Source organism: Galeopterus variegatus, unplaced genomic scaffold (genome assembly GCF_000696425.1).
Source record: "Galeopterus variegatus unplaced genomic scaffold, G_variegatus-3.0.2 Scaffold214, whole genome shotgun sequence".
Taxonomy (NCBI): Eukaryota; Metazoa; Chordata; class Mammalia; order Dermoptera; family Cynocephalidae; genus Galeopterus; species Galeopterus variegatus.
The window spans coordinates 193,891-220,004 of NW_007726325.1; the positions used below are offsets into that span (position 1 = coordinate 193,891).

The 26,114-nt window shown below is 33.8% G+C and overlaps 1 protein-coding gene across 4 annotated transcripts in view; it reads right to left on the reverse strand.

The window, feature by feature from the left end:
• PDS5A (PDS5, regulator of cohesion maintenance, homolog A (S. cerevisiae)) overlaps positions 1-26,114 on the reverse strand; it is a 143,791-nt gene that overhangs the window by 65,678 nt on the left and 51,999 nt on the right. For 3 of the 4 annotated variants that reach the window (XM_008565929.1, XM_008565928.1, XM_008565931.1), the window contains exons 3-13: positions 24,736-24,939; positions 23,603-23,689; positions 22,924-23,021; positions 17,863-17,989; positions 15,705-15,785; positions 13,437-13,577; positions 8,960-9,075; positions 7,148-7,242; positions 5,629-5,774; positions 2,989-3,140; positions 1,648-1,761 (exon numbers count right to left, since the gene is read on the reverse strand). In XM_008565929.1, coding sequence (XP_008564151.1) covers positions 1,648-1,761; positions 2,989-3,140; positions 5,629-5,774; positions 7,148-7,242; positions 8,960-9,075; positions 13,437-13,577; positions 15,705-15,785; positions 17,863-17,989; positions 22,924-23,021; positions 23,603-23,689; positions 24,736-24,939 — 1,361 coding nt within the window. The remainder of the gene's footprint in view (positions 1-1,647; positions 1,762-2,988; positions 3,141-5,628; positions 5,775-7,147; positions 7,243-8,959; positions 9,076-13,436; positions 13,578-15,704; positions 15,786-17,862; positions 17,990-22,923; positions 23,022-23,602; positions 23,690-24,735; positions 24,940-26,114) is intronic. The other variant, XM_008565930.1, reaches the window with a different exon arrangement.

Below are 26,114 nucleotides of genomic sequence, written 5' to 3' on the forward strand. Positions count from 1 at the left end.
AAAAAAAAAAAAAAAAAAAAAAAAAAAAAAAAAAAAAAAAAAAGATGGCTAAGGCTTACTGATATGCACCAAGGCCACAACATTACCTTTGTGGAATTTCGGCCAAAAATGCATAATCTTTATCTAATAATGTGGGGAATTGGAAGAACCCAAATTGAGGCCAAATTTAACAAAATAGTTGGCCTGTGCAATACTATTCCAAAAAACCAAAGTCATAAAAGACAAAGAAAAATTAAGGAATGGTTCCAGATTAAGAGACTAGAGACATAAAAACTAAATATATTATGTGTAATCCTAGACTGGGGGGAAAATACCCATAAAGAATATTATATGGTCAACTGAGTAAATCTGAATACACATTGGATTAAACAATATTGTACCAATTTAAATTTCTTGATTTTGATAAGGATACTCTGGTTATGTAAGAGAATATCCTTGTTCTTAATGAATCAACGTTTAAGTATTTATGGGTAAAGGGATCCATATGTCTGCAAATTACACTCAAATGGTTTAGAAGAAAATGTGTATAAAAAAAGAAAGAATGTATAAACAGCAAATGATCAAAAATGATGGATCTGGATAAAGAGGATATCACAGTACTTTGTACTATTCCTGCACTTGAAATCCTAACTCAAACATTCAGAGTTCTTAATGACAGGATTCGTTTACTTTGTGTGTGTGTGTGTGTGTTTTTTTTTTTTTTTTAAAGATGACCGGTAAGGGGATCTTAACCCTTGACTTGGTGTTGTCAGCACCACGCTCACCCAGTGAGCAAACCGGCCATCCCTATATGGGATCTGAACCCGTGGCCTTGTTGTTATCAGCACCGCACTCTCCCGAGTGAGCCACGGGCCGGCCCCCATTGTGTATTTTTAATTGACAAAAGTATATATTTATGGAGAACAACATGTTTTGATGTACGTATACATTGTGACATCTACTTTTTATTTATTTATTTGTTTGTTTGTTTTGTCCTTTTTGAGACCAGCCGCACCGCGGTCAGCCAGTGAGTGCTGTGAGTGCACCGGTCATCCCCATATATAGGATCCCAATCGGCGGCGGGAGCGCTGCTGCGCTCCCAGCGCCGCACTCTCCCGAGTCCGCCACGGGCTCGGCCCGTGACATTTACTTTTTAAAAAGCCTATTAAAGTGGAGTGATCATGCATCTTGGTTGGCCTGGGACAGTTACAGTTCATGCCGGTTGTCTGAGTAAAACTATTAACTATGCCCCCTTTTCAATCTCAAAAATATCACAGTTGGACAATCAATCATATGGTCGGCCTACACAGAAGTGATGCTCTCGTGACAAAGAACCAATACTTAGTTCTTAGGCTCAGTACTAAGCCTGGAAGGATAAAATTCCAATAGTGTAATTTAGACACCTATCACAGATATTTTGACATTGGGACTTCTTTGAATTCCTAGAACTATGTTACTAACCCAGTTGCCAAATACACCTATGCACACAGGAATATTTTTGCTGCTAACTGACCTGAATCTAAATCATAATATTTTTCTCTATAAATATTTACCTGAGGATCTTGATTCAGATAGAAGCATCAACGATCCCATCAACAAAAATTAGGTAGGATAAGTAATTTTATGAAATCTTCAGGAAATACTTCAATCATTTGAAAAGTAACTTACTTTACAGCATTTGGATCCAAACTGGCATATAAATAATATAAGCATTTCATTCTCTCTTCTGTTTCCAGGTTGTGGGGGACAAGATACTGAGCAAAGATTTTCTCTACCAACAGTCTATGAAACAACAATAAAAAGAAACCCAAATAACACAATAATTCTATTTTTAAGAAGCAATAGCCATTTTATATTTTAACAATCTTGTGTAAAGATAGCATGCTAATGGTGATAGTTATGTGTATATGTACAATGAAAAACATCAGTATATAATCAGTTTTTTTCTTTGGAAGACTTTTAGTACTTTTAGTAGAGACACGGTTTCTATTTATAGCTTTACATTATACTTATCGGTAAAAAACATTTGTTCTCGAAGGATTAAATGTTATTCCTAAACACAGAGTATTAGGCTATTACACCTGTTCTCCAGCAGTCTACAGCTACAGCAAATTAGTTAATGCTAGATATAAAGCTATGACACCTAATATAACTAATTCTGAAGAAACTTATTAATTTCCTCTGATTACAGTTCAGCTCCTTTCCTTTGTTGTCCTGAAGGAATAAAAGAGGGGATTCTCCTTCATATTACTTCCTGCAAGTTTAGCTTTTCCTGTGTACATTTGATCTTTCTTCTCTCCAGTCTAAGTTCCTTACCAATATTAGATATCTTCTTGCTAAACTTTTATTATTCAATATCACTGGAATAAGAAAACACAAGCGCTGTTCACTAACCAATGAAATACATATCCAGTGATGCCCAAGTAGCCAGTCTAATTCAATTAAATGCTGCAAAGTATTTTGCAAAAACCAAGTATGATTAGTATAATCCAATATACAATTACAAGTAACATTCAGCAAATGAAAACAATTTAGTAATCCCTCTACTGGTAGTAATAGTGTTGCAAAAAGGAAAACTAATAACTAGTAGCTACCGAATAGTCCTGCACTGGGCTAGGGTGCTTTATATTCATTATTTTATTCAGTCCATGTGACAATCCTGTAGGGAAGGCATCATTATTCCTCCTTTTCATATAAAACTGAGGTGCACAGAAGTTAAGTCACTTGTGCACAAATCTAAAAATGGGCGAAGTGAACATTTGGTCTCTGGTCTGACTCTAAAATCCATGCCTATGTAACTATTATTATGCTACTTTATAATCCTGAATAGTCTTTTTTTAATATAACTTTTAAATATTTATTTTTAGAGTCTTATTTAAACACAGTAAGTACAAATATGCAGAAAATGATTTCTAAACTTTGAAATAAATTTAAAAATTAAATAAAAATAAATTTTTAAAAAATTAAATGAAGTTTTACCTTCAACTGTTCTCCCAACATATTACTCACTTGTCATCAATGCTGTTTTGATAATAAATATGCAAAAGTTTGTCTTTTATCCAGCTGACTTTCTCTGCAGCTTCCTTTCCTGCTTCACCATGAAGACAGTATTTCTTATAAAGCTGAGCCAGACCCATCATAGCTTCTTTTCTTACTCGCCACTAGAAAGTACAATGTTTATTAGATGAGTAAGATACCAAAATTTTATACTGATCTGCAAAAATTGCTATGGCTTCACTAGGTTGTATAATCGGTCTTATGTGTGTATGTATAAACTGGCACAATATTTCTTTTCATAGGAGGACTTACCAAATTGCATTACCAACAACTCTGAATCTGTTCCTGTATCAAAACCAGACTCTTTAGAAATTTTCTAATTCAAATATTGTTAAATGATCCACCAATTTTTAAATTTTTTATTTCCCTCCAGCAATAATAAGTCTTATAGATTTCATCTAATTTTCTCTAAGAAAAATATTGGTCAAGTTTTAGAAGTGATTAAAACGTAAAAGACAAAGTGTACATTTCACTCTGCAAACAAAAGCCCTATCATCTGGAAGGTTTTAGTGCCTAGTTACTTCCCTTTTGATGTTAACACAATGAGAATAACAAAGTTTAGTATCAAGAATTCTGGAATTACAAAGTTGGAAAGGACTTTGTTGATCATCTTAAGTGAACTTCCTTACTTTACAGTAAGGAAGGTTTAAAGGTTTAAAGGGCAAATGATTTACTTATTCACATCCTAGTTAGTGGAAGACTCTTTGGGACTTAGAGAGATTGGGAAGATTTACTAGGGAAGGGAAGAAAGGTGGTGGGGAAGAGGGTAGACAGAAAAAGAGACCATAAAAACCTAGAGTGAGGACTATCATAAGATGTAAGAAAAATAATAACCAAAACAGACACTTATCTTAAAAAGGGGGGAGCATGCTATCTTTGGTTTATTTAAGTCAATACTTCCTTATAATTTTTTGTCACAATTTTCTCATTATTAGGCTACTTAGTGGATGAAATGAAACTTCATTCCTATACAACACATTAACAAATGCCTTCTGACAATTCTTACATGAAATTTTAAAAAATGTGAGCAAGGCTGGCTTGTTAGTTCAGTTGGTTAGATCTCAATGTTATAACACCAAGGTCAAGGGTTCAGATCCCTGTACAGGCTAGCTACCAAAATAAATAAATAAATAACAAGTGAGAGTAGTGAAATCTAAGATTAATTCCTGTCCCCACATTTTATAGAGATGAAAACCAATTTCAGAAAAGGATACAACCAAGGTGATCTAACTTACTAGGCTAAAATCCAGGTCTGAAAATGTCTAGTATGTGCTATTATTATGACCACACCATGCAGTTTCAGTTAGAAAGGTTCATTTAGGGGCCGGCCCGGTGGCGCACTGGATAGTGCGCCGCTTGGGAAGCGCGGCGGCGCTCCCGTCCGAGGGTTCGGATCCCACGTACAGACCGGCTCCCGCTCACTGGCTGAGCGAGGCGCGGGAGCAACGCCGAGGCTTGCGATCCCGTCGCCGGTCCCCGGTCCGGTACGGGGGCAACACTGAGGGTTGCAATCCGTTGCTGGACACGGAAAAAAGACAAAAGAAAAAAAAAAAAAAAGAAAGGTTCATTTATTTAAGTCTTTCTGAAACTATGAAATCAGACATTAATTGGAGTGAAATTTCTCTAAAAAGGAAGAGAGGGGGTGATGCCACTGGCCACTAGGTGGAGAGTCTTTTCATTTAAATTAAAGTAAAGAGGGCAAAAAAATTTAAGTTAGAATTACCAAAACAGTTGAACAGGTTATCCACTTCCTTTTTAAAAAAATATCTGTCTCCTATGACTATTTTAAAAGCTAAAAGTCAAAGAATATCTCCTGCTATATTTCAAAACCCAAACCAATTACTGTTCTATCCTGAAATTATGGCTAACTTACACATTTCCAGAGGACAGCAGGTTTTCAACTATGTTTCAAATAAAAATACCATACGGCAAGGCAAGGCAACCACTGTTAAAGACGTTAGTAAATAGATACCTAATATGCCTGCCTTGCACATCTGTCTCTTGCTAATGGTTGACACTATTCTTTAGCAACTTCTATTGCTATTCTTACCACTACTTTTCCTTATCAATCCATGTTGCTAACTGCATCAAATGGAGGAAACAGCAGAAAAAGGTAACTAAACAAATAACCGTCATTTCTGCCCTTAGCTTGGCACAGAAATATGGAAATGTCACTTTCTTAAGTATGATAGCCTTTTAGTTCAATGAATGACAGACCCAGCTGTTACGTTAAGACAGTCACATTTGAAAATGTTAACTCTAAGAAATACATATAGATGATCAATTATTATTCTTTTGAAACTCATATAAGTGAAAAGAATTAAAACTTTAACTTAGTAGTTCCTTTTATAAAGGTATGCTAGAAGAGAAACCCATGCCTAACATCTGAAAAGCTATAGAATCCAGTGGACTCACTCATAAAGATAATAGATATACAGAAAACATACAAATTATCAGTGCTTACATAGCATTGTTATTCATTTGATTATCACACAGTAAAGCTTTAAGTGTAATAGAAAATAATACCAATTGGATTTAGCAAACAATTTAAACACAGTAAACTACCAGAAAATAAAATTCCTCAGACTTTACCCGTTTATCCAGTGTTCTTTCCCTTACAAAGCCAAGCAGCTGATCATTTACTAAGGCAAGGTCTCTTTTGGCAGCTGTTATTATAGTAACAATGACATCATGACGTATAGCTTCTTCTGGATCATGTGATCTAACCTTCAAATATTCTACAATGAGAAAAAAACTTAAGCTAAATGTTAGCTATGTAATTTGTCATGATTCAGAATGACAGAAAAGACTACAATAGCCTTCCACCTTTACCTACAGTTTCATTTTCTGCAGTTTCGTTACCCACAGATAACCATGGTCTGGAAATACTAAATGGAAAAATCCCAGAAATAAACAATTTATAAGTTTTAAATTGTATCCTGTTCTGAGTACCATGATAAAATCTCGTGCCATCCTGTGCCATCCAGAACATGAATCATTCCTTTCTCTAGCACATCCAAATTGTAAACAATATCTGCCACTTAGCAGCTCTCTTGATTGTCAAATCTACTTTGGCGGTATTGCAGCTCCTGTGTTCAAGCAACCCTTATTTTAGTTAATAATGGCCCCAAAGCACAAGAGTACTGTGCCTAATTTATAAATTAAACTTTATCATCGATATCTATGTGTATATACAAAAAAACCCCCAGTGCATATAGGGTTCAGTACTATCCCTGGTATCAGGCATCCACTGGAGGGAGGTCCTGGAACTTATCACCTAGGAGAACTACTATAATGCTTTAAGCTTCTGTCCATACTGAAACGACATTTGTGGAGTGCAGCATGAATTAAAATAATTTCATTTTTAAGGGAGCGGTACTCTATGTAATCACAAAACTGCACTTATTACTACATAGTCACATCTTAATATATTTTACATCAACTATCTTGGAAAAATCAAATCACAATGCAGTATCTGATTTATGTAGTTTGGAATTTCAGTTACAAACTAAAAGACTAAAAGAAAAATAGTAAAAATGCTTATAGCAAGTTAACTGATATATTATATATATATATATATATATACACACACATATAATCCAGAATAATATTCTATAGCCTCTAAAAAAATTCACTAATAATTTACAATACGAACTAAACCAATACAAAAAATGTTATTTTCTCTGTGTTTTTTGGTAAACAGCAGCATTTTAATAGAAGCCACTTATTTGCTACTACCAAGCAGGTAGCTTTAGATGCTCTGGGTTCAAGTGGAGAATGAGAAATCCTAGTCTAGTACAGAAGATAATACGTCCCCACTTATTATAAGATATGTTACTACATTTAATTGAATGGATATAACGATTTTTGTCCAAATCCAATGTCATAAGGAATATGATAAACTATAATTTACAAAAAAATTCTACAGAATTAAAATATGAAGATTTCAAATGCAATTTTATTATACAAACATGAAATCATTTCCTAGTCCATGACAAATACAGATGTGAAACTGTACACAGTTAAAACCTATTCAGAAACTGAAGTTAGGGAACATCTAAAATATATTTGTGTGACAACTCAAATATTTGTAATCAACCAGACAGCTTACCTGTGAGATCCTTTGCTAAGTCTGGGTGATTCATTAAACAGTGACTGGCAAATTTCACACTTTCTAATCTCACAGGAACATGAATGTCATTAAATCTGCATAGAATAAAATAGCTAAATATTAATTCTAAGGCAAAACAATTAGTTTCAAATAAGGTATATTCATATCTATTATTTGGTTGTTATTATAATAAGAGCTAATGTGTTCTGCAGGAAGACTATAAAGTACAGTTAAAAACAAAAAGATACATACTTTTACAAAAACATTTTTGAAAACAGAATGTTTTTACCCTGCTACAACAAAAAAACAGTATAAACACATCCATCACAACTACCCACTTTGTAGAGCTAAAAATTTGAGAGTTTAAAATGATGCCACAAAGTAAAAATTAAATGTTAAAAACACACAATATCTGCTTGAAAAAGTTTACATGAGGAAAACATTGGGGGATTTGTGGTAGAAAGCAAACCACATGTAAGAGGCAGAGCCAGAAGTTCCAAGATGAATGTATCTAATTACACTGCCTTACCGCAAAAAGTGCATCTGTCCAGGACCAACTTGTATTAAAATGCTCTTTTAAAGGCCCCCTATGTTGTAAGAATTCAATTAATATGAAATATAACATGTAGATTCAAAACAGCATATAACAATGATAAGGTGAGCAACTCACAGTTAATACAGATTATTGGGCAACTTTTAAAATACATGGACAATAAATATTGATGTCAATCACTGAGACAGGGAATTCCTCCTCTGTATAAGTATAGTTGCTAAAATTCCTCTATTCTAAATTGTTATGGAGTTAATTATTCAAATATTCAGCATTTATTCCTATTAAGACCTTCAAAATGGTATGTTCTAAGCAAGCAACTGCTAAAAATCATTATGTCATTGTCAGAGATTTCTCAGAGCCTAGGATTAGTATAAGGACTACTATAGTGAATTTAAGAAAAATTCTAAGCCCATCTTCTGAATTAGTTCACTAGTGAATCTCAGATGTTCTCCAGAATACTAATAGTAAATATCTACTTTTTAATCACTTTTGAAGCAAAAGAAATATGCAAATAGATGCAAAAAGGAATTTAGTGAATTTCACAGATTTTTCAACATTGCCATTAAGTTGAATAGAACTCAATCATTCTAATTTCTTTTTTTTTTCCTTTTTGTCTTTTTTCATGACCGGTAATGGGATCGCAACCCTCAGTGTCGCGCCCGTACCGCAACCGGCAACAGGATCGCAACCCTCGGTGTCGCGCCCGCACCACGCTCAACCAGTGAGCGGACCGGTCTCTATATGAGATCCGAACCAGCCGGCCCATTCTAATTTCTTAAGAAACATTAAAAACTACCTGAGCTACAAGCAATAACATTTTCCATTTTAAAATCATACAATTATACCAAATTAGTCAAAAACACATCACACAATTAGATAAGCTACAGACCCAAAAGGGGAGTACTAGTAAATGAGTAAGTGGGTGGACTGACAAATGGCATGGATTCTTAAACTTGGACTAGTATGTCTAAAGTTACATGATTTCTTTAAAAATCTTAAGACTTAGAATATTCTGATGTCTATGTTTCTAATGACATTATTTTAACCAAAAAGGAAAAAAAATTAAAAAGTGTTATATGGGTAAATAAGTTTTCTTCATAAAAAATTTGCCCTTCAATGTGTTCTCCAAAAAAGACTGCAACACAGATGCCAATGAAACCAACACAGGCCAATTAAAATTTTGATACGTGTAGTTTTATCAAATGCACCCTACCGAGTAGCCTACAAATTACAAGACTCAGAATCGTATGTTCTCTTACCGTCCAAGAAAACATTGCCAAAGAGGACGATTTTGTGTTGCCAAATCAGAATCTTTAGAGCCAAACAATTTAGCTAGAAGTCGAACAACAGCTAATCGCTCTTCTCCATCATTGCTCTTAGAAGAGAAAAAGAAAATAAATTAAGCCTAAGTTTTATTTATCATATTACAGAAAATAACATGAGACACTCCCAGGAAGATATAATTTCATATTTCTGCTTATAATAATGAGAACTTAAAAAAAATCGTATGTTCTCATTTACTACGCAGAAATTGATTTGATTCTATGTTAGATCATCTGATTTTTGCTCTTATTTCACACCTTCCTAATAGCTAATATATGCCTACTTCACTGCGTATTTGCAATCTACACAGAGGTAATAAACAGAGGTGATAAACCGTTTATAAATAAGAAGATATATCATTCAATTCTAACATAATTTAAGAGACTTAGAAAAAATTCTATGAAAGACAAAGCTGCAAATAATTCCCACCCTAATAATTAGGAAGAAATCTATCCTGTAATTTAAGCTCCAACATAAACACACGTCAATTAAGGTTTTGATATACAAAATTTTAATCAAGAATCCTCTACTGACTGGGAAACATGACACTGAAGAATGTCATGATTCAGGGAAACTCATTTTAACAACAAAGCAAGAATCTTAGGATCTAAAAGGTCAGGTGAACTGAACATTATAAAAAGGCAAAACTTAGTTGTTTTTTGTTAAGGGCCTCCTATTTTTTTATCCTGAAACCAATAGATGCTATGAAAATTCTGTTCCAGTTTCGCTAGTGATGCTGTGTTTTAATATAAATTATTTGAAACCATATGGTATGTGAAACTTCTTTTTAAAAATCACAAAGTCATTAGGACAACAAATGCAATACCTAAAAGCAACTGCTAATTTATTTAGGTTTCAAATACAATGTATGTTTAAAGCAATACCAGAGAGCCAATAAACAAATATTTGTGGAAAAGACAGAAGTTAAAAGAGAAAAATAAAGACCATGGATATAATATTTTCCTTATGAATGTCTTAACTCTCAAGAATAGGGGTTTTGTGAATAAAACAGGTACAGTTATCAAACAAGATATAAAAATGAAAACTATATCAAGCTTTTATACTTATAATTATGAATTACAAAAATGATTTTCTTTGACAAGGTTTTTCTTACACAAAGTGACAACAATGCAAAATAATATCACTTTTCATTTTTTTTTTTTTACAGAGATATGAACTCTTGACCTTGGTGTTATCAGCACCACGCTTTAACCAAGTGGGCTAACCAGCCAACCCTCTCCTTTTAATAAGTCCAATTTACTAGCTAACATGATTTATTGATTACAGAGATATGAACTCTTGACCTTGGTGTTATCAGCACCACGCTTTAACCAAGTGGACTAACCAGCCAACCCTCTCCTTTTAATAAGTCCAATTTACTAGCTAACATGATTTATTGATTGATTCACTGATTGAATGACCGGTAAGGGGATCGCAACCCTCCGCACGGTATGGTCCGCACCACGCTCAGCCAGCGAGCGCACTGGCTGTCCCTATATAGGATCTGAACCAATGGGCCTCAGCGCTACCAGCACTGCACTCTCCCGAGTGAGCCACAGGGCCGGCCCAAACATGACTTATTTTTTAAAGAAAAATTAATCTATTCCTTAAATCTCAAACACCAGAATAAGTGGAGATTTTATTCTATTTACAAGTGACTATTTTAGTATATCACTAATTATTTCAAATGATGTGACATTTCACATCTATAAACTACTGAAATAAAACTAAGTGAAAACTCACCCTGCTGCCTTTTTGAAATTTAAAATATATTCCATGAGTGAAATTGGAATGATTATAGTGATAGTAAATTCTTTTGGTGCAAAAATCATTTGGTGTCTCTGATGCACAGTTGTATTATTAATCCATGCCAAAGTGAACATTATTTCATGAAGATATTACATAATACACTGTTTGAATCACATATACAAATACATATTTTAATAATTAAGAGAGAGTAAAAATGAGAAATTCTGCATTAACAATTTACCAATGACTTTCTAAAAGAAATTCAATAAAGCCACCCTAGTTTTTATTTCTGTGCAATCCTAGTCAGAAAAGGTAACTAACTATACTATTGTTTCAAATTACAAAATAACTGACAACAATTTTCTGTGAAAATATAATTTTTACCCCAACTAAAATGAGACAAATGACTGTTCTATATATTTTTAAACATGAGAATAAGTATAAATCCCTCTCTGCCATTAAAAAAAAAAAAAAACCTAAATGAAAATGTGGCAAACTTCCTGATAATAATAGCCAAGGCTGCTAAGTAACACAACTCCAGGGTGTCCCTTAAATATATGAAAATAGTACCCTAATTATATATAATACCTAAACTAATCTAAATCTCAGTTTCTTCATTTGGAGAAAGAAAACTAATATAGGTTCTAATAATAAAACTAACCCTAGCAATAAGAAACAAATAAGAACATGGCACCTGTTGTAGTACAATAAACAAAATATTCCATTACTATTATTTAGATACACTATTAATTAGTTCAGTACAAAGTTTTAAAAAGCCTCAATTTGTCTAAGAATATAGAAAAACATAAACTTCAATGGCCTTTTGTTAGATACATCATCTTAAAAGAGACCTCACAGTCATAAACAGCATAACTACGGTGTTAAATATTTTTCTAAAAAGTCATTTAGAAATCTTCGAAAAAAATTCATGTTCATGTAGCTTCAGACCATGGTTATGAAATCAAATTGTATCAATGAAGAAGAGTAGGTAAAAAATAAAGAAGTAATTGGGACTGGGATAAATTGAAAAACTAGCCATTTTGTTGTCATTTAAGAAATAAGGGTCCAATGTTGCTGGACTTTTTCTGTTTTTCTTACAAAAGAAAACACATACATATGGACTTTTAAACAAAATTTCCTGATTTTTTAATTTATTTATCCATTCACTGTTAGCAACTAAAAGTAGCATGAAATCTTTAAATTATACTTAAGAAAATCTATTTTGGGGCTGCATTCAGCTTATTAGCAAACGCTCCTTTAGATTAATGAACCTAAGAAAGAATGAGGGCATAAATAACCACTACAGCTTAGCTTCCCTCAGTTTACATGAAGTCCACAAATGGAAATCTGAAAGTTCAGTTCCCAATCCCTTCCTACATCCTATCATGGCAGTTTTGCTTAAGGGTTAAAGAGGCTTGACATTACATATTCAGACTATGAACAGATTGGAAGAAAATATTTTAATGCCTTACACCTAGAAATTATTTAGTATGGAAATATCTTTAGGCTCCTGCTAATATAAACTCATTAATAGTAAGAGAAAAATATCCTATATAACATTTTCCTCACAACCAGAGTTTCTAATAAGAAACTTATGGGGCCGGCCCGGTGGCGCACTGGATAAGTGCGCCGCTTGGGAAGCGCGGCGGCGCTCCCACCCGAGGGTTCGGATCCCACATGCAGACTGGTTCCCGCTCACTGGCTGAGCGAGGTGCGGGAGCAACACCGAGGGTTGCGATCCTGTTGCCGGTCCCCGGTCCGGTACGGGGGCAACACTGAGGGTTGTGATCCGTTGCCGGACACGGAAAAAGATATAAAAAAAAAGACAAAAAAAAAAAAAAAAAAAGAAACTTATTAGTATGATGTCCTTTATACTATAAATAGCAAATACCTATAATAAAGAAACTATTGATAATTCTTAATTATACATAAAAATTGTAAAGTCTGAAAATCTGAATTCTAATCCCAAATCTGCTTTAACTGTGTAACTGGGCAAAATATTACATCTTGAGTTTTTCTTCTCAAAGAAATCAAAATTGTAATGTTACATACTTAGTTTGAATTAAGGATCAAATAAGATATTGTATACAAAAAGTCTCTCAAAAAGTACAGAATATTAGGTAAATATAAGATGTTATCTTCTGTACTTTGCTAGGATAGTGGATTGAGTGTCAGGTTTTTCATATTTTTTCAGGAACTATGAATTTGTTACTTAGTTGGCTAAAAAGATACAATTCCAAGTTATACATTAAAATTTCTGTCCTGGATCTGTACCATGAAAGGGTCAGAAAGTTGTAATCGAGACCCTTTGATGAATTTTACATCTTTTGATATTCTAAAACATAACTTTTGGTAATGAATACCATTTAATACCAACATGTATTATAAATTTCTAGGATAATACCATTTTTCACACCTATTACTTGTGTCACTGTGTTTATACCAGTAGATATTTAACAACTAGGTATGTTACAATTTCGCAATGTAAATTCTTTTTTCACCCAGAAGAGAGGTAACTTGTTTTATTCAAATGATCCAAAAATGTATACCTCAACTAAATAAGAAGAAAATAAACGCACATTTTATTCTTTTACTTAGAGAAAAACTATGTAATGTACATTTTTCCTTTAAAGTTTAAAGGGCTGAAAAACTGTTCAATCCTACCTTCAGTTTGAATTCAAGCTGTGGCATGACAGATAATAATAAATGAGGATCTATAGCAAAAAGTTCCTGAATCAGATCAAATACATGTTCTGACAAATCGCTTACTGATGATCTTCCCAGCACCAGGACTTGATTGAAAAACTATAGGAGATATTAAAAACAAAAACAAAATATCCATTTCATTTGAACAGTTGAATTTTCTATAAACATGTGTTAAAAATACATATTAAATTTTCTATGAACATGTGTTAAAAAATATAACATATATAATCAGGCATTACATATACAACTGAAGGGGGTTTGAATTACTAATATATGACAGGACAGTCATCCAAACAGCAGAAAAAAATAAGCCTTCAAATAATGAATGCTACAGGGAAAAAAATGAAAAAAGAATTGGGTTGCTGGCTGTGTTTCAAATAAGGGTGACATTTCTAGGAATTTTAATTTTCATCAAAAGAAAACACTTTAGATGGTTTGTGTAGTTTATTACAGAGACCTTGACATAGTAATTTCCTTGTAGCAGAGAAAAATGTTAAAGTCTTAATCTTAATGTTACTTAAAAATTAATCTGATTAATTTTTCCATGAGCTTAGTATTAGACTATTTAAAGATGGAGGATGAATTTTTTTGGTTTAGTTCGTTTTTTTTAATTCCCAGAGAAAGTCAAATACATTTTGACTCAGAGGCAAAAAGACAGAAAAGCTGATGATACAAAAAAGATAACTGATAATTGAAAAGAATGCTGAGGGCCGGCCCGTGGCTCACTCGGGAGAGTGCAGTGCTGATAATGCCAAGGCCACAGGTTTGGATCCCTATATAGGGATGGCCGGTTAGCTCACTGGGTGAGCGTGGTGCTGACAACACCAAGTCAAGGGTTAAGATCCCCTTACCGGTCATCTTTAAGAAAAAAAAAAGAATGCTGAAGAGTATATAGTACCAAGAGCACAAATTAAAAAATACCATCACTGCCCTTCCCCCGTACACATTTAGAAGACAGTATTAAATTTAATAATGCTAAAGAGGCAGTTGTATGCAATGATACAAGCATACGTTTCTGTCATGTCTAAATACATAATATTTAATTAAATATTTAAATGATAAAATTATATATTTATAATAAAATAAATGATATATTTCTTTGGAAAAGCAACATAAATTAAGAATTTGAAAATATTCAACCTTGGAAAGAATGTGGATGATAGTTTTAACAAAACACACACACACATGTGCACCCATAAATAAGCATAGAACACTATTTCTGGAAGGATATATGAAAACCTATTAGTGACGGTTATTTCTGAGACTTGACCATAGAGTGTTTATTCAAGGTTGAAGAGAGACACTTTTCATTATACTCTTGCACTATTTGAAATTTTTTTTTTACTTTTTAAAATATTAATTTAGTAATAATACTAATATAATACCATTTAAATTAATAAATCTTAATTTGCGTTTTAATCTGTGGAAAATAATTCAATGATAGATAAATGCTACATTCACAAAGATGATTAATAAAGAAAAACACTGAAAAAAACCTAAACGTAAAGCAATAGAGAAATGGGGATATATCAGTTGAAAGAAACATTTATAGTCATCCATATTATACATAGAAAAATAATGCCAAAATATGGGAATATATATATATGAAGATGATACAAATATTTACATAGAGTATGTGAAAAAATAGGTATGAAAGTGAGCAAATATGCAACAAAATTAATTGCTATATTAAGGTAGGGGAGTTACAAATATTTCCTCTTTTCAAAATAATTGATTTATTGGTTAAAAAAATAAGAACAGAACTAACTTCTATTCAATAAAAATTTTTTTTAAAAGTATTTTATTACTATATAACTACTATTCAAGATAGAAAATGAGAAGGGTTTCAGGAGGATGACCTAGAAGACATAAAAAGGAAAGTAGACACATAAAAAGACACAGAGACCCAAAGATACAGATGGAGGGAGAAAGTGAAAGATAACATATCTGGGAGATAAAATAAACATAAATACAAATGCAGACGATGGGGTGGGAGCTATAGACAAGTTTCCATAAAGTAACATCCATCATTTGTGCCATTTTGTCAATAAAGTTTATGAAGTTAAGTTGAATTTCCCTAACTTTGGTCACATTCTTTTATATTTACTTTGAATAGATGAAATTGTTTATAGGATAAATAAACCACTATGTGAGAGGTTCTAGTAAATTAGTACAATGGGATGAGAATTACACAATTATGAAATAAATATAGACAAAAATACATACATTGGCAATGCATGCCTCAATAGTCTGGACTGTCCTTTTCAATAGAACTTTTGCAAGGTCGAAGGACTGTTTATTTAAGTTCTGAAAAACAATAAAAGATGCCAAATTACAAATGAATTAGTGAATTTATGAGATTGCACCATTAGAACACTGTAGTCCTCAAATCTACTAACAGATGACGCAAAAAATATAACTGAATTTCATTCAAGATTTTTTTTTTTATTGGACCGGTAAGGGGATCGCAACCCTTGGCAAGGTGTTGTCTGCAGTACGCTCAGCCAGTGAGCGAACTGGCCATCCCTATATAGGATCCGAACTTGTGGCCTTGGCGCTACCAGCGCCGCACTCTCCCGAGTGAGCCATGGGGCTGGCCCTTCCATTTAAGATTTTACCCAATATCCTCTAATCAAGTGGTCTTAAATGCAGAAGTTGCAAATTGAACTCAGTTATGAATAAAAAAAACTAAAATGCATTAGACAGCCAAAAGCACAATCCTATATTAATTTTTACTAAACTGAAAACGGACCTAAAGCTTTTTGGTTTTGTTTATTGACCAATGTGAACTGGAAACTATACCCAGCCATGTAAACAAACATACAAACACATCCTTATCTAACCCACCATGCTCAGTATTTCACTGTTTAATCAATGTACGTTTTGGAAAAGAGTAGATCTGAAAAGTATTCTACATTAAAAGAGTTCTTCATCAACCATATTTTTGAAATGCTGAATACTAGGCTCCCTCTTCAAGAATCCTAACACATGGTAACAAATTAAAGGATCTGAGAAAGACTGTAGAGAAGACACATTTAATTTTCTAAAACTTATTGAAAAAGGAATTATTGTTTTGAAGAATACCTATGAACATCTTTATACTTTGATGTTGTGGACCAGATTGAGATATATTCACCATCATCTTACAACTCTCCCCCAAAGAGGGTAGGAAACCCTATACTGTAGGCCAATGGTCAGCAAACTTTATGTAGAGGGCCCTATGGTAAATATATTAGGTTCTATGGGTCCTACAGTCACTACTGCAACCACACAACTCTGCTGTTGTAACATGAAAGCAGCCATAAACAAAACGAAAGTGAATGAGCGTGGCTGTGTTCCAATGAAACTTTACTTACAAAAATAAGCAATAGTTAGATTTGATCTACAAGCTGTAGCTCCTGACCTGTGTCTAGACTTTTAGTCCATTGGCAAAAGGATAGATTAGCTTAAAGTTAACATTTCTATTTCTTAAAAGGATATATTTCCCACTCACAAAAATACTATCTAGCTAGAATATAAATACCAAACATGCTGTCTATTCCTCTCAAAGTTTTCCTCTTATTCTGCCTGTGATCTATTCCCCTTAGCCATACTCTCAAAATTTTTATCAGCTATAGATTCATTTGAATTAAAGGGATGCAAATAATATTTAGAGTCAAGATAATAATTTAAAATTAAACACAACTTTTTGTGAATAAGTGTAATTAGACACACTGTTCATCTAACATCTAATGATAGGTTACTGAACCATTAGAGGAAAAGAGCAGGAGGGCAAATATCAACATTGGGGTAGGCTTGAGTAGAGCCCAGTGATGGATCCTGTGGGGAGCCAAGTCCTTCAGTTTCTTAGGAGGACCTGGTGGAGAGAATAGAAAAAGGAAACGGGAGGAATGATACAGCTCTGAATCATCCTTTTCCCCTTAACACTAACCATATAGTTCCCGCTTCTGCCCAAATCTTTTTCAGAAAGTGTGTAAGGAAAAGGTACAATATGGGTTCTGAAAAGAAATACAAACTCCTATATTCCACATCTATGTTACAAAGGAAAAAATACACTTCTTTTCCAAACAAAACCAACAAAAAAGACAACATCCTAACCCCTTTTAATTCCCACATTAATTTTGAGTGGTGAATACAAAACATTTGTCGTTTCCAAAACACAGTTGGCACTTAACTGAATGAAAATCTTACACAGTATGTTAATCAATACATCTCGTAAAAATAACAGCTACAAGACTGATATGTGTTCCTCTATTTTATTTGGGGCTTGAGAGTGTAGCAGGATCAATTATATGGGATTGCAAATGGTCATAAAACAATTATTCATTCTATGTGTAGCACTACCTTTAAATATTAACCTTTAATGTCTTCATACTTTACAGACCTTATGTGCAGGAATGAGGTTAATAAGAATGGAGTCCAATAATTCTTGAGTAACTCCATCACCTTCCATGATGATAGAACTCATCAAGTCTAGCATGTGCATTTGTACCTTCTTATTGTGGCTATTGCTAAAAAAAAAAGAAGAAGAAAAGAAAAAAATTCAGCAGGCATACAAAAAGAAAATTAAAGCTCCCAGTTTAAAACAATACCATATGTAAAACAATTCTCACTTGAGGAAACTGTAACAGTGGCAAACAAATTACGGCTGTTCTATTTACTTTCTCCTTCTGTTAACTATTACAGCAGCTGTAAGGTACTGTTGTAAAGTATTTTACAAAAACAAAGACCACCCTAATTTCTAATAAAGTACATTCTCTTTAATTCACATGGAGGAAAAAAAAGACCTTTAAAATGAATTCAATCTCTTCATTAATAGGATTCCAAGAGTGAGTTAAATAAATTCAGCCTAACAAAAATGTCAACTTTAAAGAAAGGACGCTTTTGTTTACCTGTGCCAGATTTTAAAAGGTGATAAAATTTTAAGCACGGGAACAAAAAAAAAAAGTGTGAGATAATGAAAGCAGACAGTTTTTCAACCTTATCCCCCCCCCCGCACAGATCTTAATAAATTCCTCAAAATAAAGTGAAAAATATTTAAACTCCCAAAAAAGCCTAAGCCAACACAAGTAATTCTTCCTATATCTTTACCACTAGAGATATTTTAATTCACCAATGCTGAAAATCAAAAGTTTGATCTAAGATGCTTACTAGAACTTATAACTGGAAGGTTCTGAAAATGTCATCCTGGTATATCTCAATGAATTTCTAACAGACAAATGAGAAATCTGTAAGTTATAAAAAGTAAGGCCAAGTATCAATTTTAGTCCTGCTTTCTTAGCCAGTGCAGAGTCAACTGCAGGCCTCCTTGATATTATCTTAAAAGACTAGCTACCAAACAGTTATACAACTGGTAGAATATCTAGGCTTTGTTCCTTCTGACTGCATCTTAACTAAAGGTGTGACCTGTCCATTTTCACATTTATCAGAATATACATGCAAAGACAAAACTATGATTTATAGTTATTCTTTTTTTTTTTGGCGGGAGCGTCACTGCACTCCTAGCGCCGCACTCTCCCGAGTGCGCCACGGGGTTGGCCCTATAGTTATTCTATTATAAATACAAAGGGAAGTTTAAACTAAGACTAAAGTAAAATTTAATATCATTTGTGTATCTCTCACCTCTAACTTTAAAAAAATTAACTTGAAATAATGAATAATAGAACTGGTAGGTATTTAGTAGTAAAGCACAAAGATAAAAATTAAAAAGTTGGTAAAAAAAAAAAAAAAATTGTCACATCGCTAGACACAGTTTCTACAACTTTTAGAAAGCCATCCCTTTTGCATGCCCTCTCCCAAATATCTTGTTTACTTTACCAAAGGCCAGGATTATTAGTTCTATATGTGTGTGTGGGCAGGGGGGATGGGTAGTGAGTGGGTAGGAGAAAAACAGATATTTTCAGCCTGATGCAAAAACAAAACAAAACAAAAAAAACCACACCAAAATCCTGAGAATTTGGCTCAGATCCATATTTACTTGAATGTAGGAAAGGAGCGGGCAGAAGTCAGACAAAAAGAGACAAAAATTATTTCCCCAAATTCCACCAATCTAAATCAATAAGCTCAAAATTTTCACTTCCTGACAAGATACAATAACAAGAACAAGATTTACCCTCATACCTGAAACAACTAAAAAGCCAGACAAAAATATATGAAACAATAGTTTTCAGATATTGCACATCATGCACATATTTCTGAGGGGGAGAAAACAAATGAGGTGGACCCTACAATTTTCCCAGCCTACCGCCTGATAAGTTTCCAGGCTGTCATACAGGAAGGGATACCCTGGCAGAGCCTAATAGTTCCTCAGAGTCTAAGGAGACTAGAGTTTGCAGGGCAGAATACCAGAGGGAATAGAGCTGCTTAAAGAGCAAGCTTGCAGACCCTTGTGTACTTAGTGATCAGCAAACACATGTGAGAAAATTCCCTGACTATGGGAAAAGAACCACTTGAAAGGAGCAGAGGGAATAATCTCTGGAACTCACAAGAGCATTTGGTTAAGTAATCAGAAGGGTACAAAGTGATAAAAGCTCAATGGGCCCTAAGCACAAGAAAACCCCACCATTATGATCCGATACACCATAATCAAACTGCCTAAAACAAATAATAAAGAGAAAATCTTAAAAAGCAGCTAGAAGAAAAAAAGATACATCATCTACAGAGGAACAAAGATTAAAAGTGACAAAAATATCTCAGAAACAATGCAAGCAAGAAAAAGATGGAACAACATCTTTAAAAGTACTGAAAGGAGATGGGGGGAAAAGCCTATCAACCCATAACTCTGTATCCTGTGAAAATAACTTTCAAAATTGAAAGTGAAATAAAGACACCCCAAAGTGAGAAGAATTCCATTACCAGCAGACCTGAACTAAAACAAATGTTAAAGGAAGTCCTTCAGACTGAAGGAAAATGACACCAGACAGAACTCTGCGTGAGTACAAAGGAATAAGGAATACCAGATATGGTAAATGTGTCAGCAAATACAAATCAGGCTGGCGGGTTAGCTCAGTTGGTTAGAGCATGGTGTTGATGACACTAAGGTCCAGGGTTTGATCCCTGTTCCAACTGGCCACAAAAATAAATTAATTAATTAAATAAACAAATCAATAAGCTCCTCTTTTTTTTTTTTTTTTTTTTTTTTTTTTTTTTTTTTTCCGTGTCCGGCAACGGATCGCAACCCTCAGTGTTGCCCCCGTACCGGACCAGGGACTGGCAACGGGATTGCAAGCCTCGGTGTTGCTCCCGCGCCTCGCTCAGCCAGTGAGCGGGAGCCGGTCTGTATGTGGGATCCGAACCCTCGGACGGGAGCGCCACCGCACTTCCCAAGCGGCGCACTATCCAGTGCGCCACCGGGCCGGCCCAATAAGCTCCTCTTTTAAAATGGAAGTCTTTTTTAAATTCATATATCACTGTAAATTATTTTAATTAATTAGGTCAACAATAAACTTAGTCTTCATATTCAAGAAATAAAAATATTAACAGGATCAAAGAAAAATTTAAGTAGGGGCCAGCCTGTGGCTCACTTGGGAGAGTGTGGTGCCGATAACACCAAGGCCACGGGTTTGGATCCCTATATAGGGGTGGCCAGTTAGCTCACTTGGGAGAGCGTGGTGCTGAGAACAGCAAGTCAAGGGTTAAGATCCCCTTACCAGTAATCTTATTTTTTAAAAAAAGAAAGAAAAGTGTAAGTAAATATAGGTAATTTTGAGAGGAAAAACATTATAATTGCAGAGTGGTAAGGCAGATTTAAGTGCATAGTTAAGGTCACAAAAGGGGTAAAATGATGACAACTTCAGGACTTTTTAAAAATAAATTTTTTTGGTAACTATCATTTTAAAAGAAACGGCTGCAAAAATGTAGTAGATGCACATAATGACCACAGACCGTTCCCATCTCTATATGCATATCCCTTTACAACGCTGCTCCTCCTTATGAAACATAAGTAAACATGAAGCTATCACGAAGGCTTAAAAAGTGCTTGTACAGTGAGGCTTGCCTTTTTTTGCCACTTTTGAAACCTGGTCAGCATATGAAGAGGTCTGGGCTAGCCTTCTGGATGATGAGAGACACATGACCCAGTTGTCCTAGTACCTCAGCCAACCACCAGATTTTCTGACAACTGACTGCAAACATAGGAGTGAGTCCACCCAGACAGAAACAACTGAGAAGCATAATCACAGGCTAAAAAAATGGTGGTTATTTTAAACTGTCAAGTTTTAGATTGTTTTGTTATGCATAAAAGCTAATACAAAGGTAAGGTTTATAAATTCTACCATTTAATTTATTTCTTTTTTCTCAATTGGCTTTATTGCGATTCTATAATCAGGTAACACTTTATTCCATAAAATGGAATAAGTATTCCCTCTATTATTTACTTTAAGGGCCTACTGATAGTCACATGCCACAGGAACTGTTCTTACATGCAGTCTTTCTGTAAGTTTCTATATCTAGACCAAGCTGGTCTGGTTCTTTCCTGTTTATTTCAAGTTAACATCTAATCCTACCATTCTAAGGAAAAGGAAAACATGATATAGTATTCATAAAAACCTACAGAAAACTCTACAAATATGCTGTCTAATATGCAAGCCATTCATCACCTGGCTATTGAACATGTGAGATATGGATAGAGCCACATGTTGAAATGATCACACTTTTGGATATAGTGAGATAAATGAAATACATTATTAGAAGGAATTTCACCTGTTTCTTTTTACTCTTCCTAATGTGGCTACTAGAAAATTTAAAATTTATGTGAGATATGTCTGTATATAATGTAATGCTCTAGAACACATCTCACAGTAATGCTGGGTTTACTATGCAAAAAATAAACCAAAAAACTGAACTGAAATCAGAGTTTGGGCCTTTCTGTCCAGCAATTTGTCCTTGGGCAAGCCACCACACTCCATCTCTCTGCATTAGTTTCCCTATTTCTATAAAGAAAGCTGATTTAGGTAATGTTTACGAATTTTTTTCTGGCTTTAAAATGAGAAGATACCAAAGTCAGTGTGCTTAACGACTGAGCTATTATGTCTCCAAGCACTAATGGTACATTTAATACTCATCATTTCTATGTCATAATTTAGTACTTCATTGTATAAGGTACTATACTATTTGCTTTACAATTATATGTTGTTGCCTCTATCGGATAATAAATTTCTTCAAAACAAGAGCTTTGCTTTATACTTCTCTACTGTCCCCATAGTCCTGTGACTGGGGCACTGAGAGTCAATCAATAAACTGATACCATAATTAAAAATGGTAGTATAACGGCAAAGGCAGCTTTCAGATGGCAGAATTTTTGTTTGTTTTCCTCTTCATGTGAAGTCTTCTAAGGAATACAATTCCTTATAACTCTAAAATACTTTGTGTATGTGTAGAGTACATAACACTTCAATATACACAGCAAGAAAACGAGACAAACAGAAATGCTTAAAAAATAACTTACTTGATCACCGAGAAGAGAGTCCTAAAAAGTTGAATAAAAATTTCATTGCAATCTTCCAATTCAAAGCAGATGTTATATGATTTAACCCAAGCTAAATTCTTAAATAAATAAATAAAAATAATTATTTAATTACACATATACAGAATAGTTCCACGCAAAACTCAGCAAAATTTAATTTTTAGTATCAGAAATCTGTATTCCAGCCTATAAAGATCCAACATATAAAACTACAAGTATTACATTTGTCATGTTCTCTGACCTTTAAAAAGACATATATACCCGATAGCATCAATTTTCCCAAATTGAAAAATACTAAATATTCAGAGGTTGGTAGACATATATACACAGAAAATTAAGGAGCAGTGAAATTAATTCATTTTTAGATAAGAAAAAATTGAAAATAAAATGAAAATAAAAGCTATAGTTTCAAATAACCTACTTTTTTTGGTGGAATATACTTAATCTTTTCAGAATATAAGGAAGAATAAAAAGACTAGATTTTCCTTATGAAAGGTAAAGGACATTTTCCTTTTATATATTTTATATATTTTTTACATATTTTAATAAGTGAGCTTTGTATAAAACAAAAAAAAGACTCATTTTTACATTACAAAGTTACTATAAGGAATATGCTACCATGTGAAATAATGTGATATTTATTAAAGTTATTTTTTTTTACCTCTAATAAATAAAAGTATCTATTAAACTGCGGACTCTTTGTATCCTCCAAACCTTTTAATTGTCTGGTAATAAACAAAAATATGTCCTGTTAAAAAAAAAAAAATTAATTTAGACACAAATACTTTTCTTTCATAATACTCTAAGAGTTTATACATATATATAAACTGTTACAAACTACAATAGAAAAATTCTCCTTTAGTTGAATGCCTTGGGACTGGCCTAGTCCATTATTCAAAATAATTGGAAAAGATCAAATCATATAAAAGTATACCCTCCAGAAGCAAAAATAAAGATTGTTACTTCCATAATTCTTTAAAGCTTTCTCATTCTAGAAGAATCACAGGTTCTATATCTTATCACCATTTCTTCCACTTTAGTGTTTCCATTTCACTTACTATCTTCACCTTGTATCATGGCAAACAACTATCTTCATTTTCAGGACCTGGATATGAGTCTTTCCACTACTATTTCCTACATGTAAGTAGTAATTTTCAACACCTAGTTTTGAATTTGACGTGTGACTATAAAGTTGTGGGGAACAAACGCAGACTGATCCAAGGGTTGTACTTTTCATGATGATAGTGCTCCATTTCTTAATAAGCTTTCTTTAGAAGTTCTTGATATGGTAAAAAATGATTTTTGACTATTTTAAAGAAAGCAGTGCAAAGCATTAAAATTTGTCAATAATAAAATTATACAATATATGAAATCAGCTCAAGAGATCAATTTAAAATAAGAGTTCCTCAAACATTTTTAACAAAGGCAGAACCACCAAGATGACCATATAGTTTTGCATATAACTGGTAGGGGAAATAGTCATTTGAATGTGTAAATTCTGGTATACTATTGTTTTAAAAAGTATCATCAATCCACTATCTATCCTTTGAACATAACCATCTGGGCTTTGTGAAAAATTAGCCAGAAGGTTAGATATGAGCAGACGGGCTAGTTTTAAACCACACTTCTCAATAATTCAAAAATATACCAGTCATTTTCGCAGATAATAAATATTAACTGAATAATTAGTATTGCAACTTATGATATAATCTTAAGATGATAAGAATAATATAAAATCTATGTTCATACAGGTAAACAATAAGAATAAAATGATTTTGTAAAGAATATATTTACCTTAAGTTTGTCATGGGAAGTATATGGAGCTTCTGGGGCATAGATTCGGAAGATGTCAGCCAAACAACATGCTACAAGGAGACGCACATCTTTATTGGGGTTCCTGAGGAAGAATTCAGATGCAAGATGCAAGGCTAAAGGGAGATACTGCTGTTTTTCATCTTCTGAGTCCTGATCCATATCCATAAAAGTTTTTACTACCATCTGTAAAAATGTATTTAGAAATCAGTGGAAAATGTATTTTTTTTTAAAAATCATCTCTGTTACAACACCAACTAGTAATCAGTTACTATTAGAAGGTTCACAATCAAATTTTTATAAATCTTACTTTAAAAATTTGGGAAATGGGCCGGCCTGTGGCTCACTCGGGAGAGTGCGGTGCTGATAACACCAAGGCCACGGGTTTGGATCCCATATAGGGATGGCCGGTTAGCTCACTGGCTGAGCCTGGTGCTGACAACACCAAGTCAAGGGTTAAGATCCCCTTAACCGGTCATCTTAAAAAAAAAAAAAAAAAAAAAAAAATGGGAAAAGATTACACATGAAATGGCTAGTCTAAAAGAAATTTATAAACAAATATCAACTTTTGGATTACTCATAGACACATTACCTGCCTCAGTGCCAGATTTATGAAGAACTTAAGACTCTCAACATTATACAATGCAATCGATTTTCATTTCCCTTTCCCAATTCCTCCCTTTTCTCATTATTCATTTTATATGTAGCCCACGTAAAAAGTTCCTGGCTCCATAAGCACAACCGAATTAATTTAGTATTTGACAGCATCACTGATTATGCTTCTTTTCTATTATCAAAGCTGCCTTGTTTAGGCTCTCCTTAAACTGCTATTTCATTTCACACTTTAGGGGCTGTCTGGTTAGCTCAATTGGTTAGAGCACTGAAATGTAACACCAAGGTCAAGGGTTCAGATCATCATACTGGCCAGCTGTCAAAAGAAAAGGAAAAAAAAGAAAAGAAAAGAAAGTTTAAAAAAAAAAAAAGTTCATTTCACACTTTAACGGATTTTGCTCTTCACAAAAGAAAGCCACATTTAAATATTTTTTATATAGTCGTACTTCAGATGAAAAGCTTTAATTATAAATAAACCCTGCTGTTATTTATGGTTATTAAATTAACAAATTTGAATTTTAGAATCACTATAAAATGCAAAGAAGTATACTTTTAAAAATCTATAATTTCTGGGCTGGCCCGGTGGCGCACTGCTACAGTGCGCCGCTTGGGAAGCGCGGCAGCGCTCCCGACGAGGGTTCGGATCCCACATGCAGACCGGCCGCTCACTGGCTGAGCGAGGGGCGGGGGCAACGCCGAGGGTTGTGATCCCATTGCCGGTCCCGGTCCGGTACAGGCGCAACACTGAG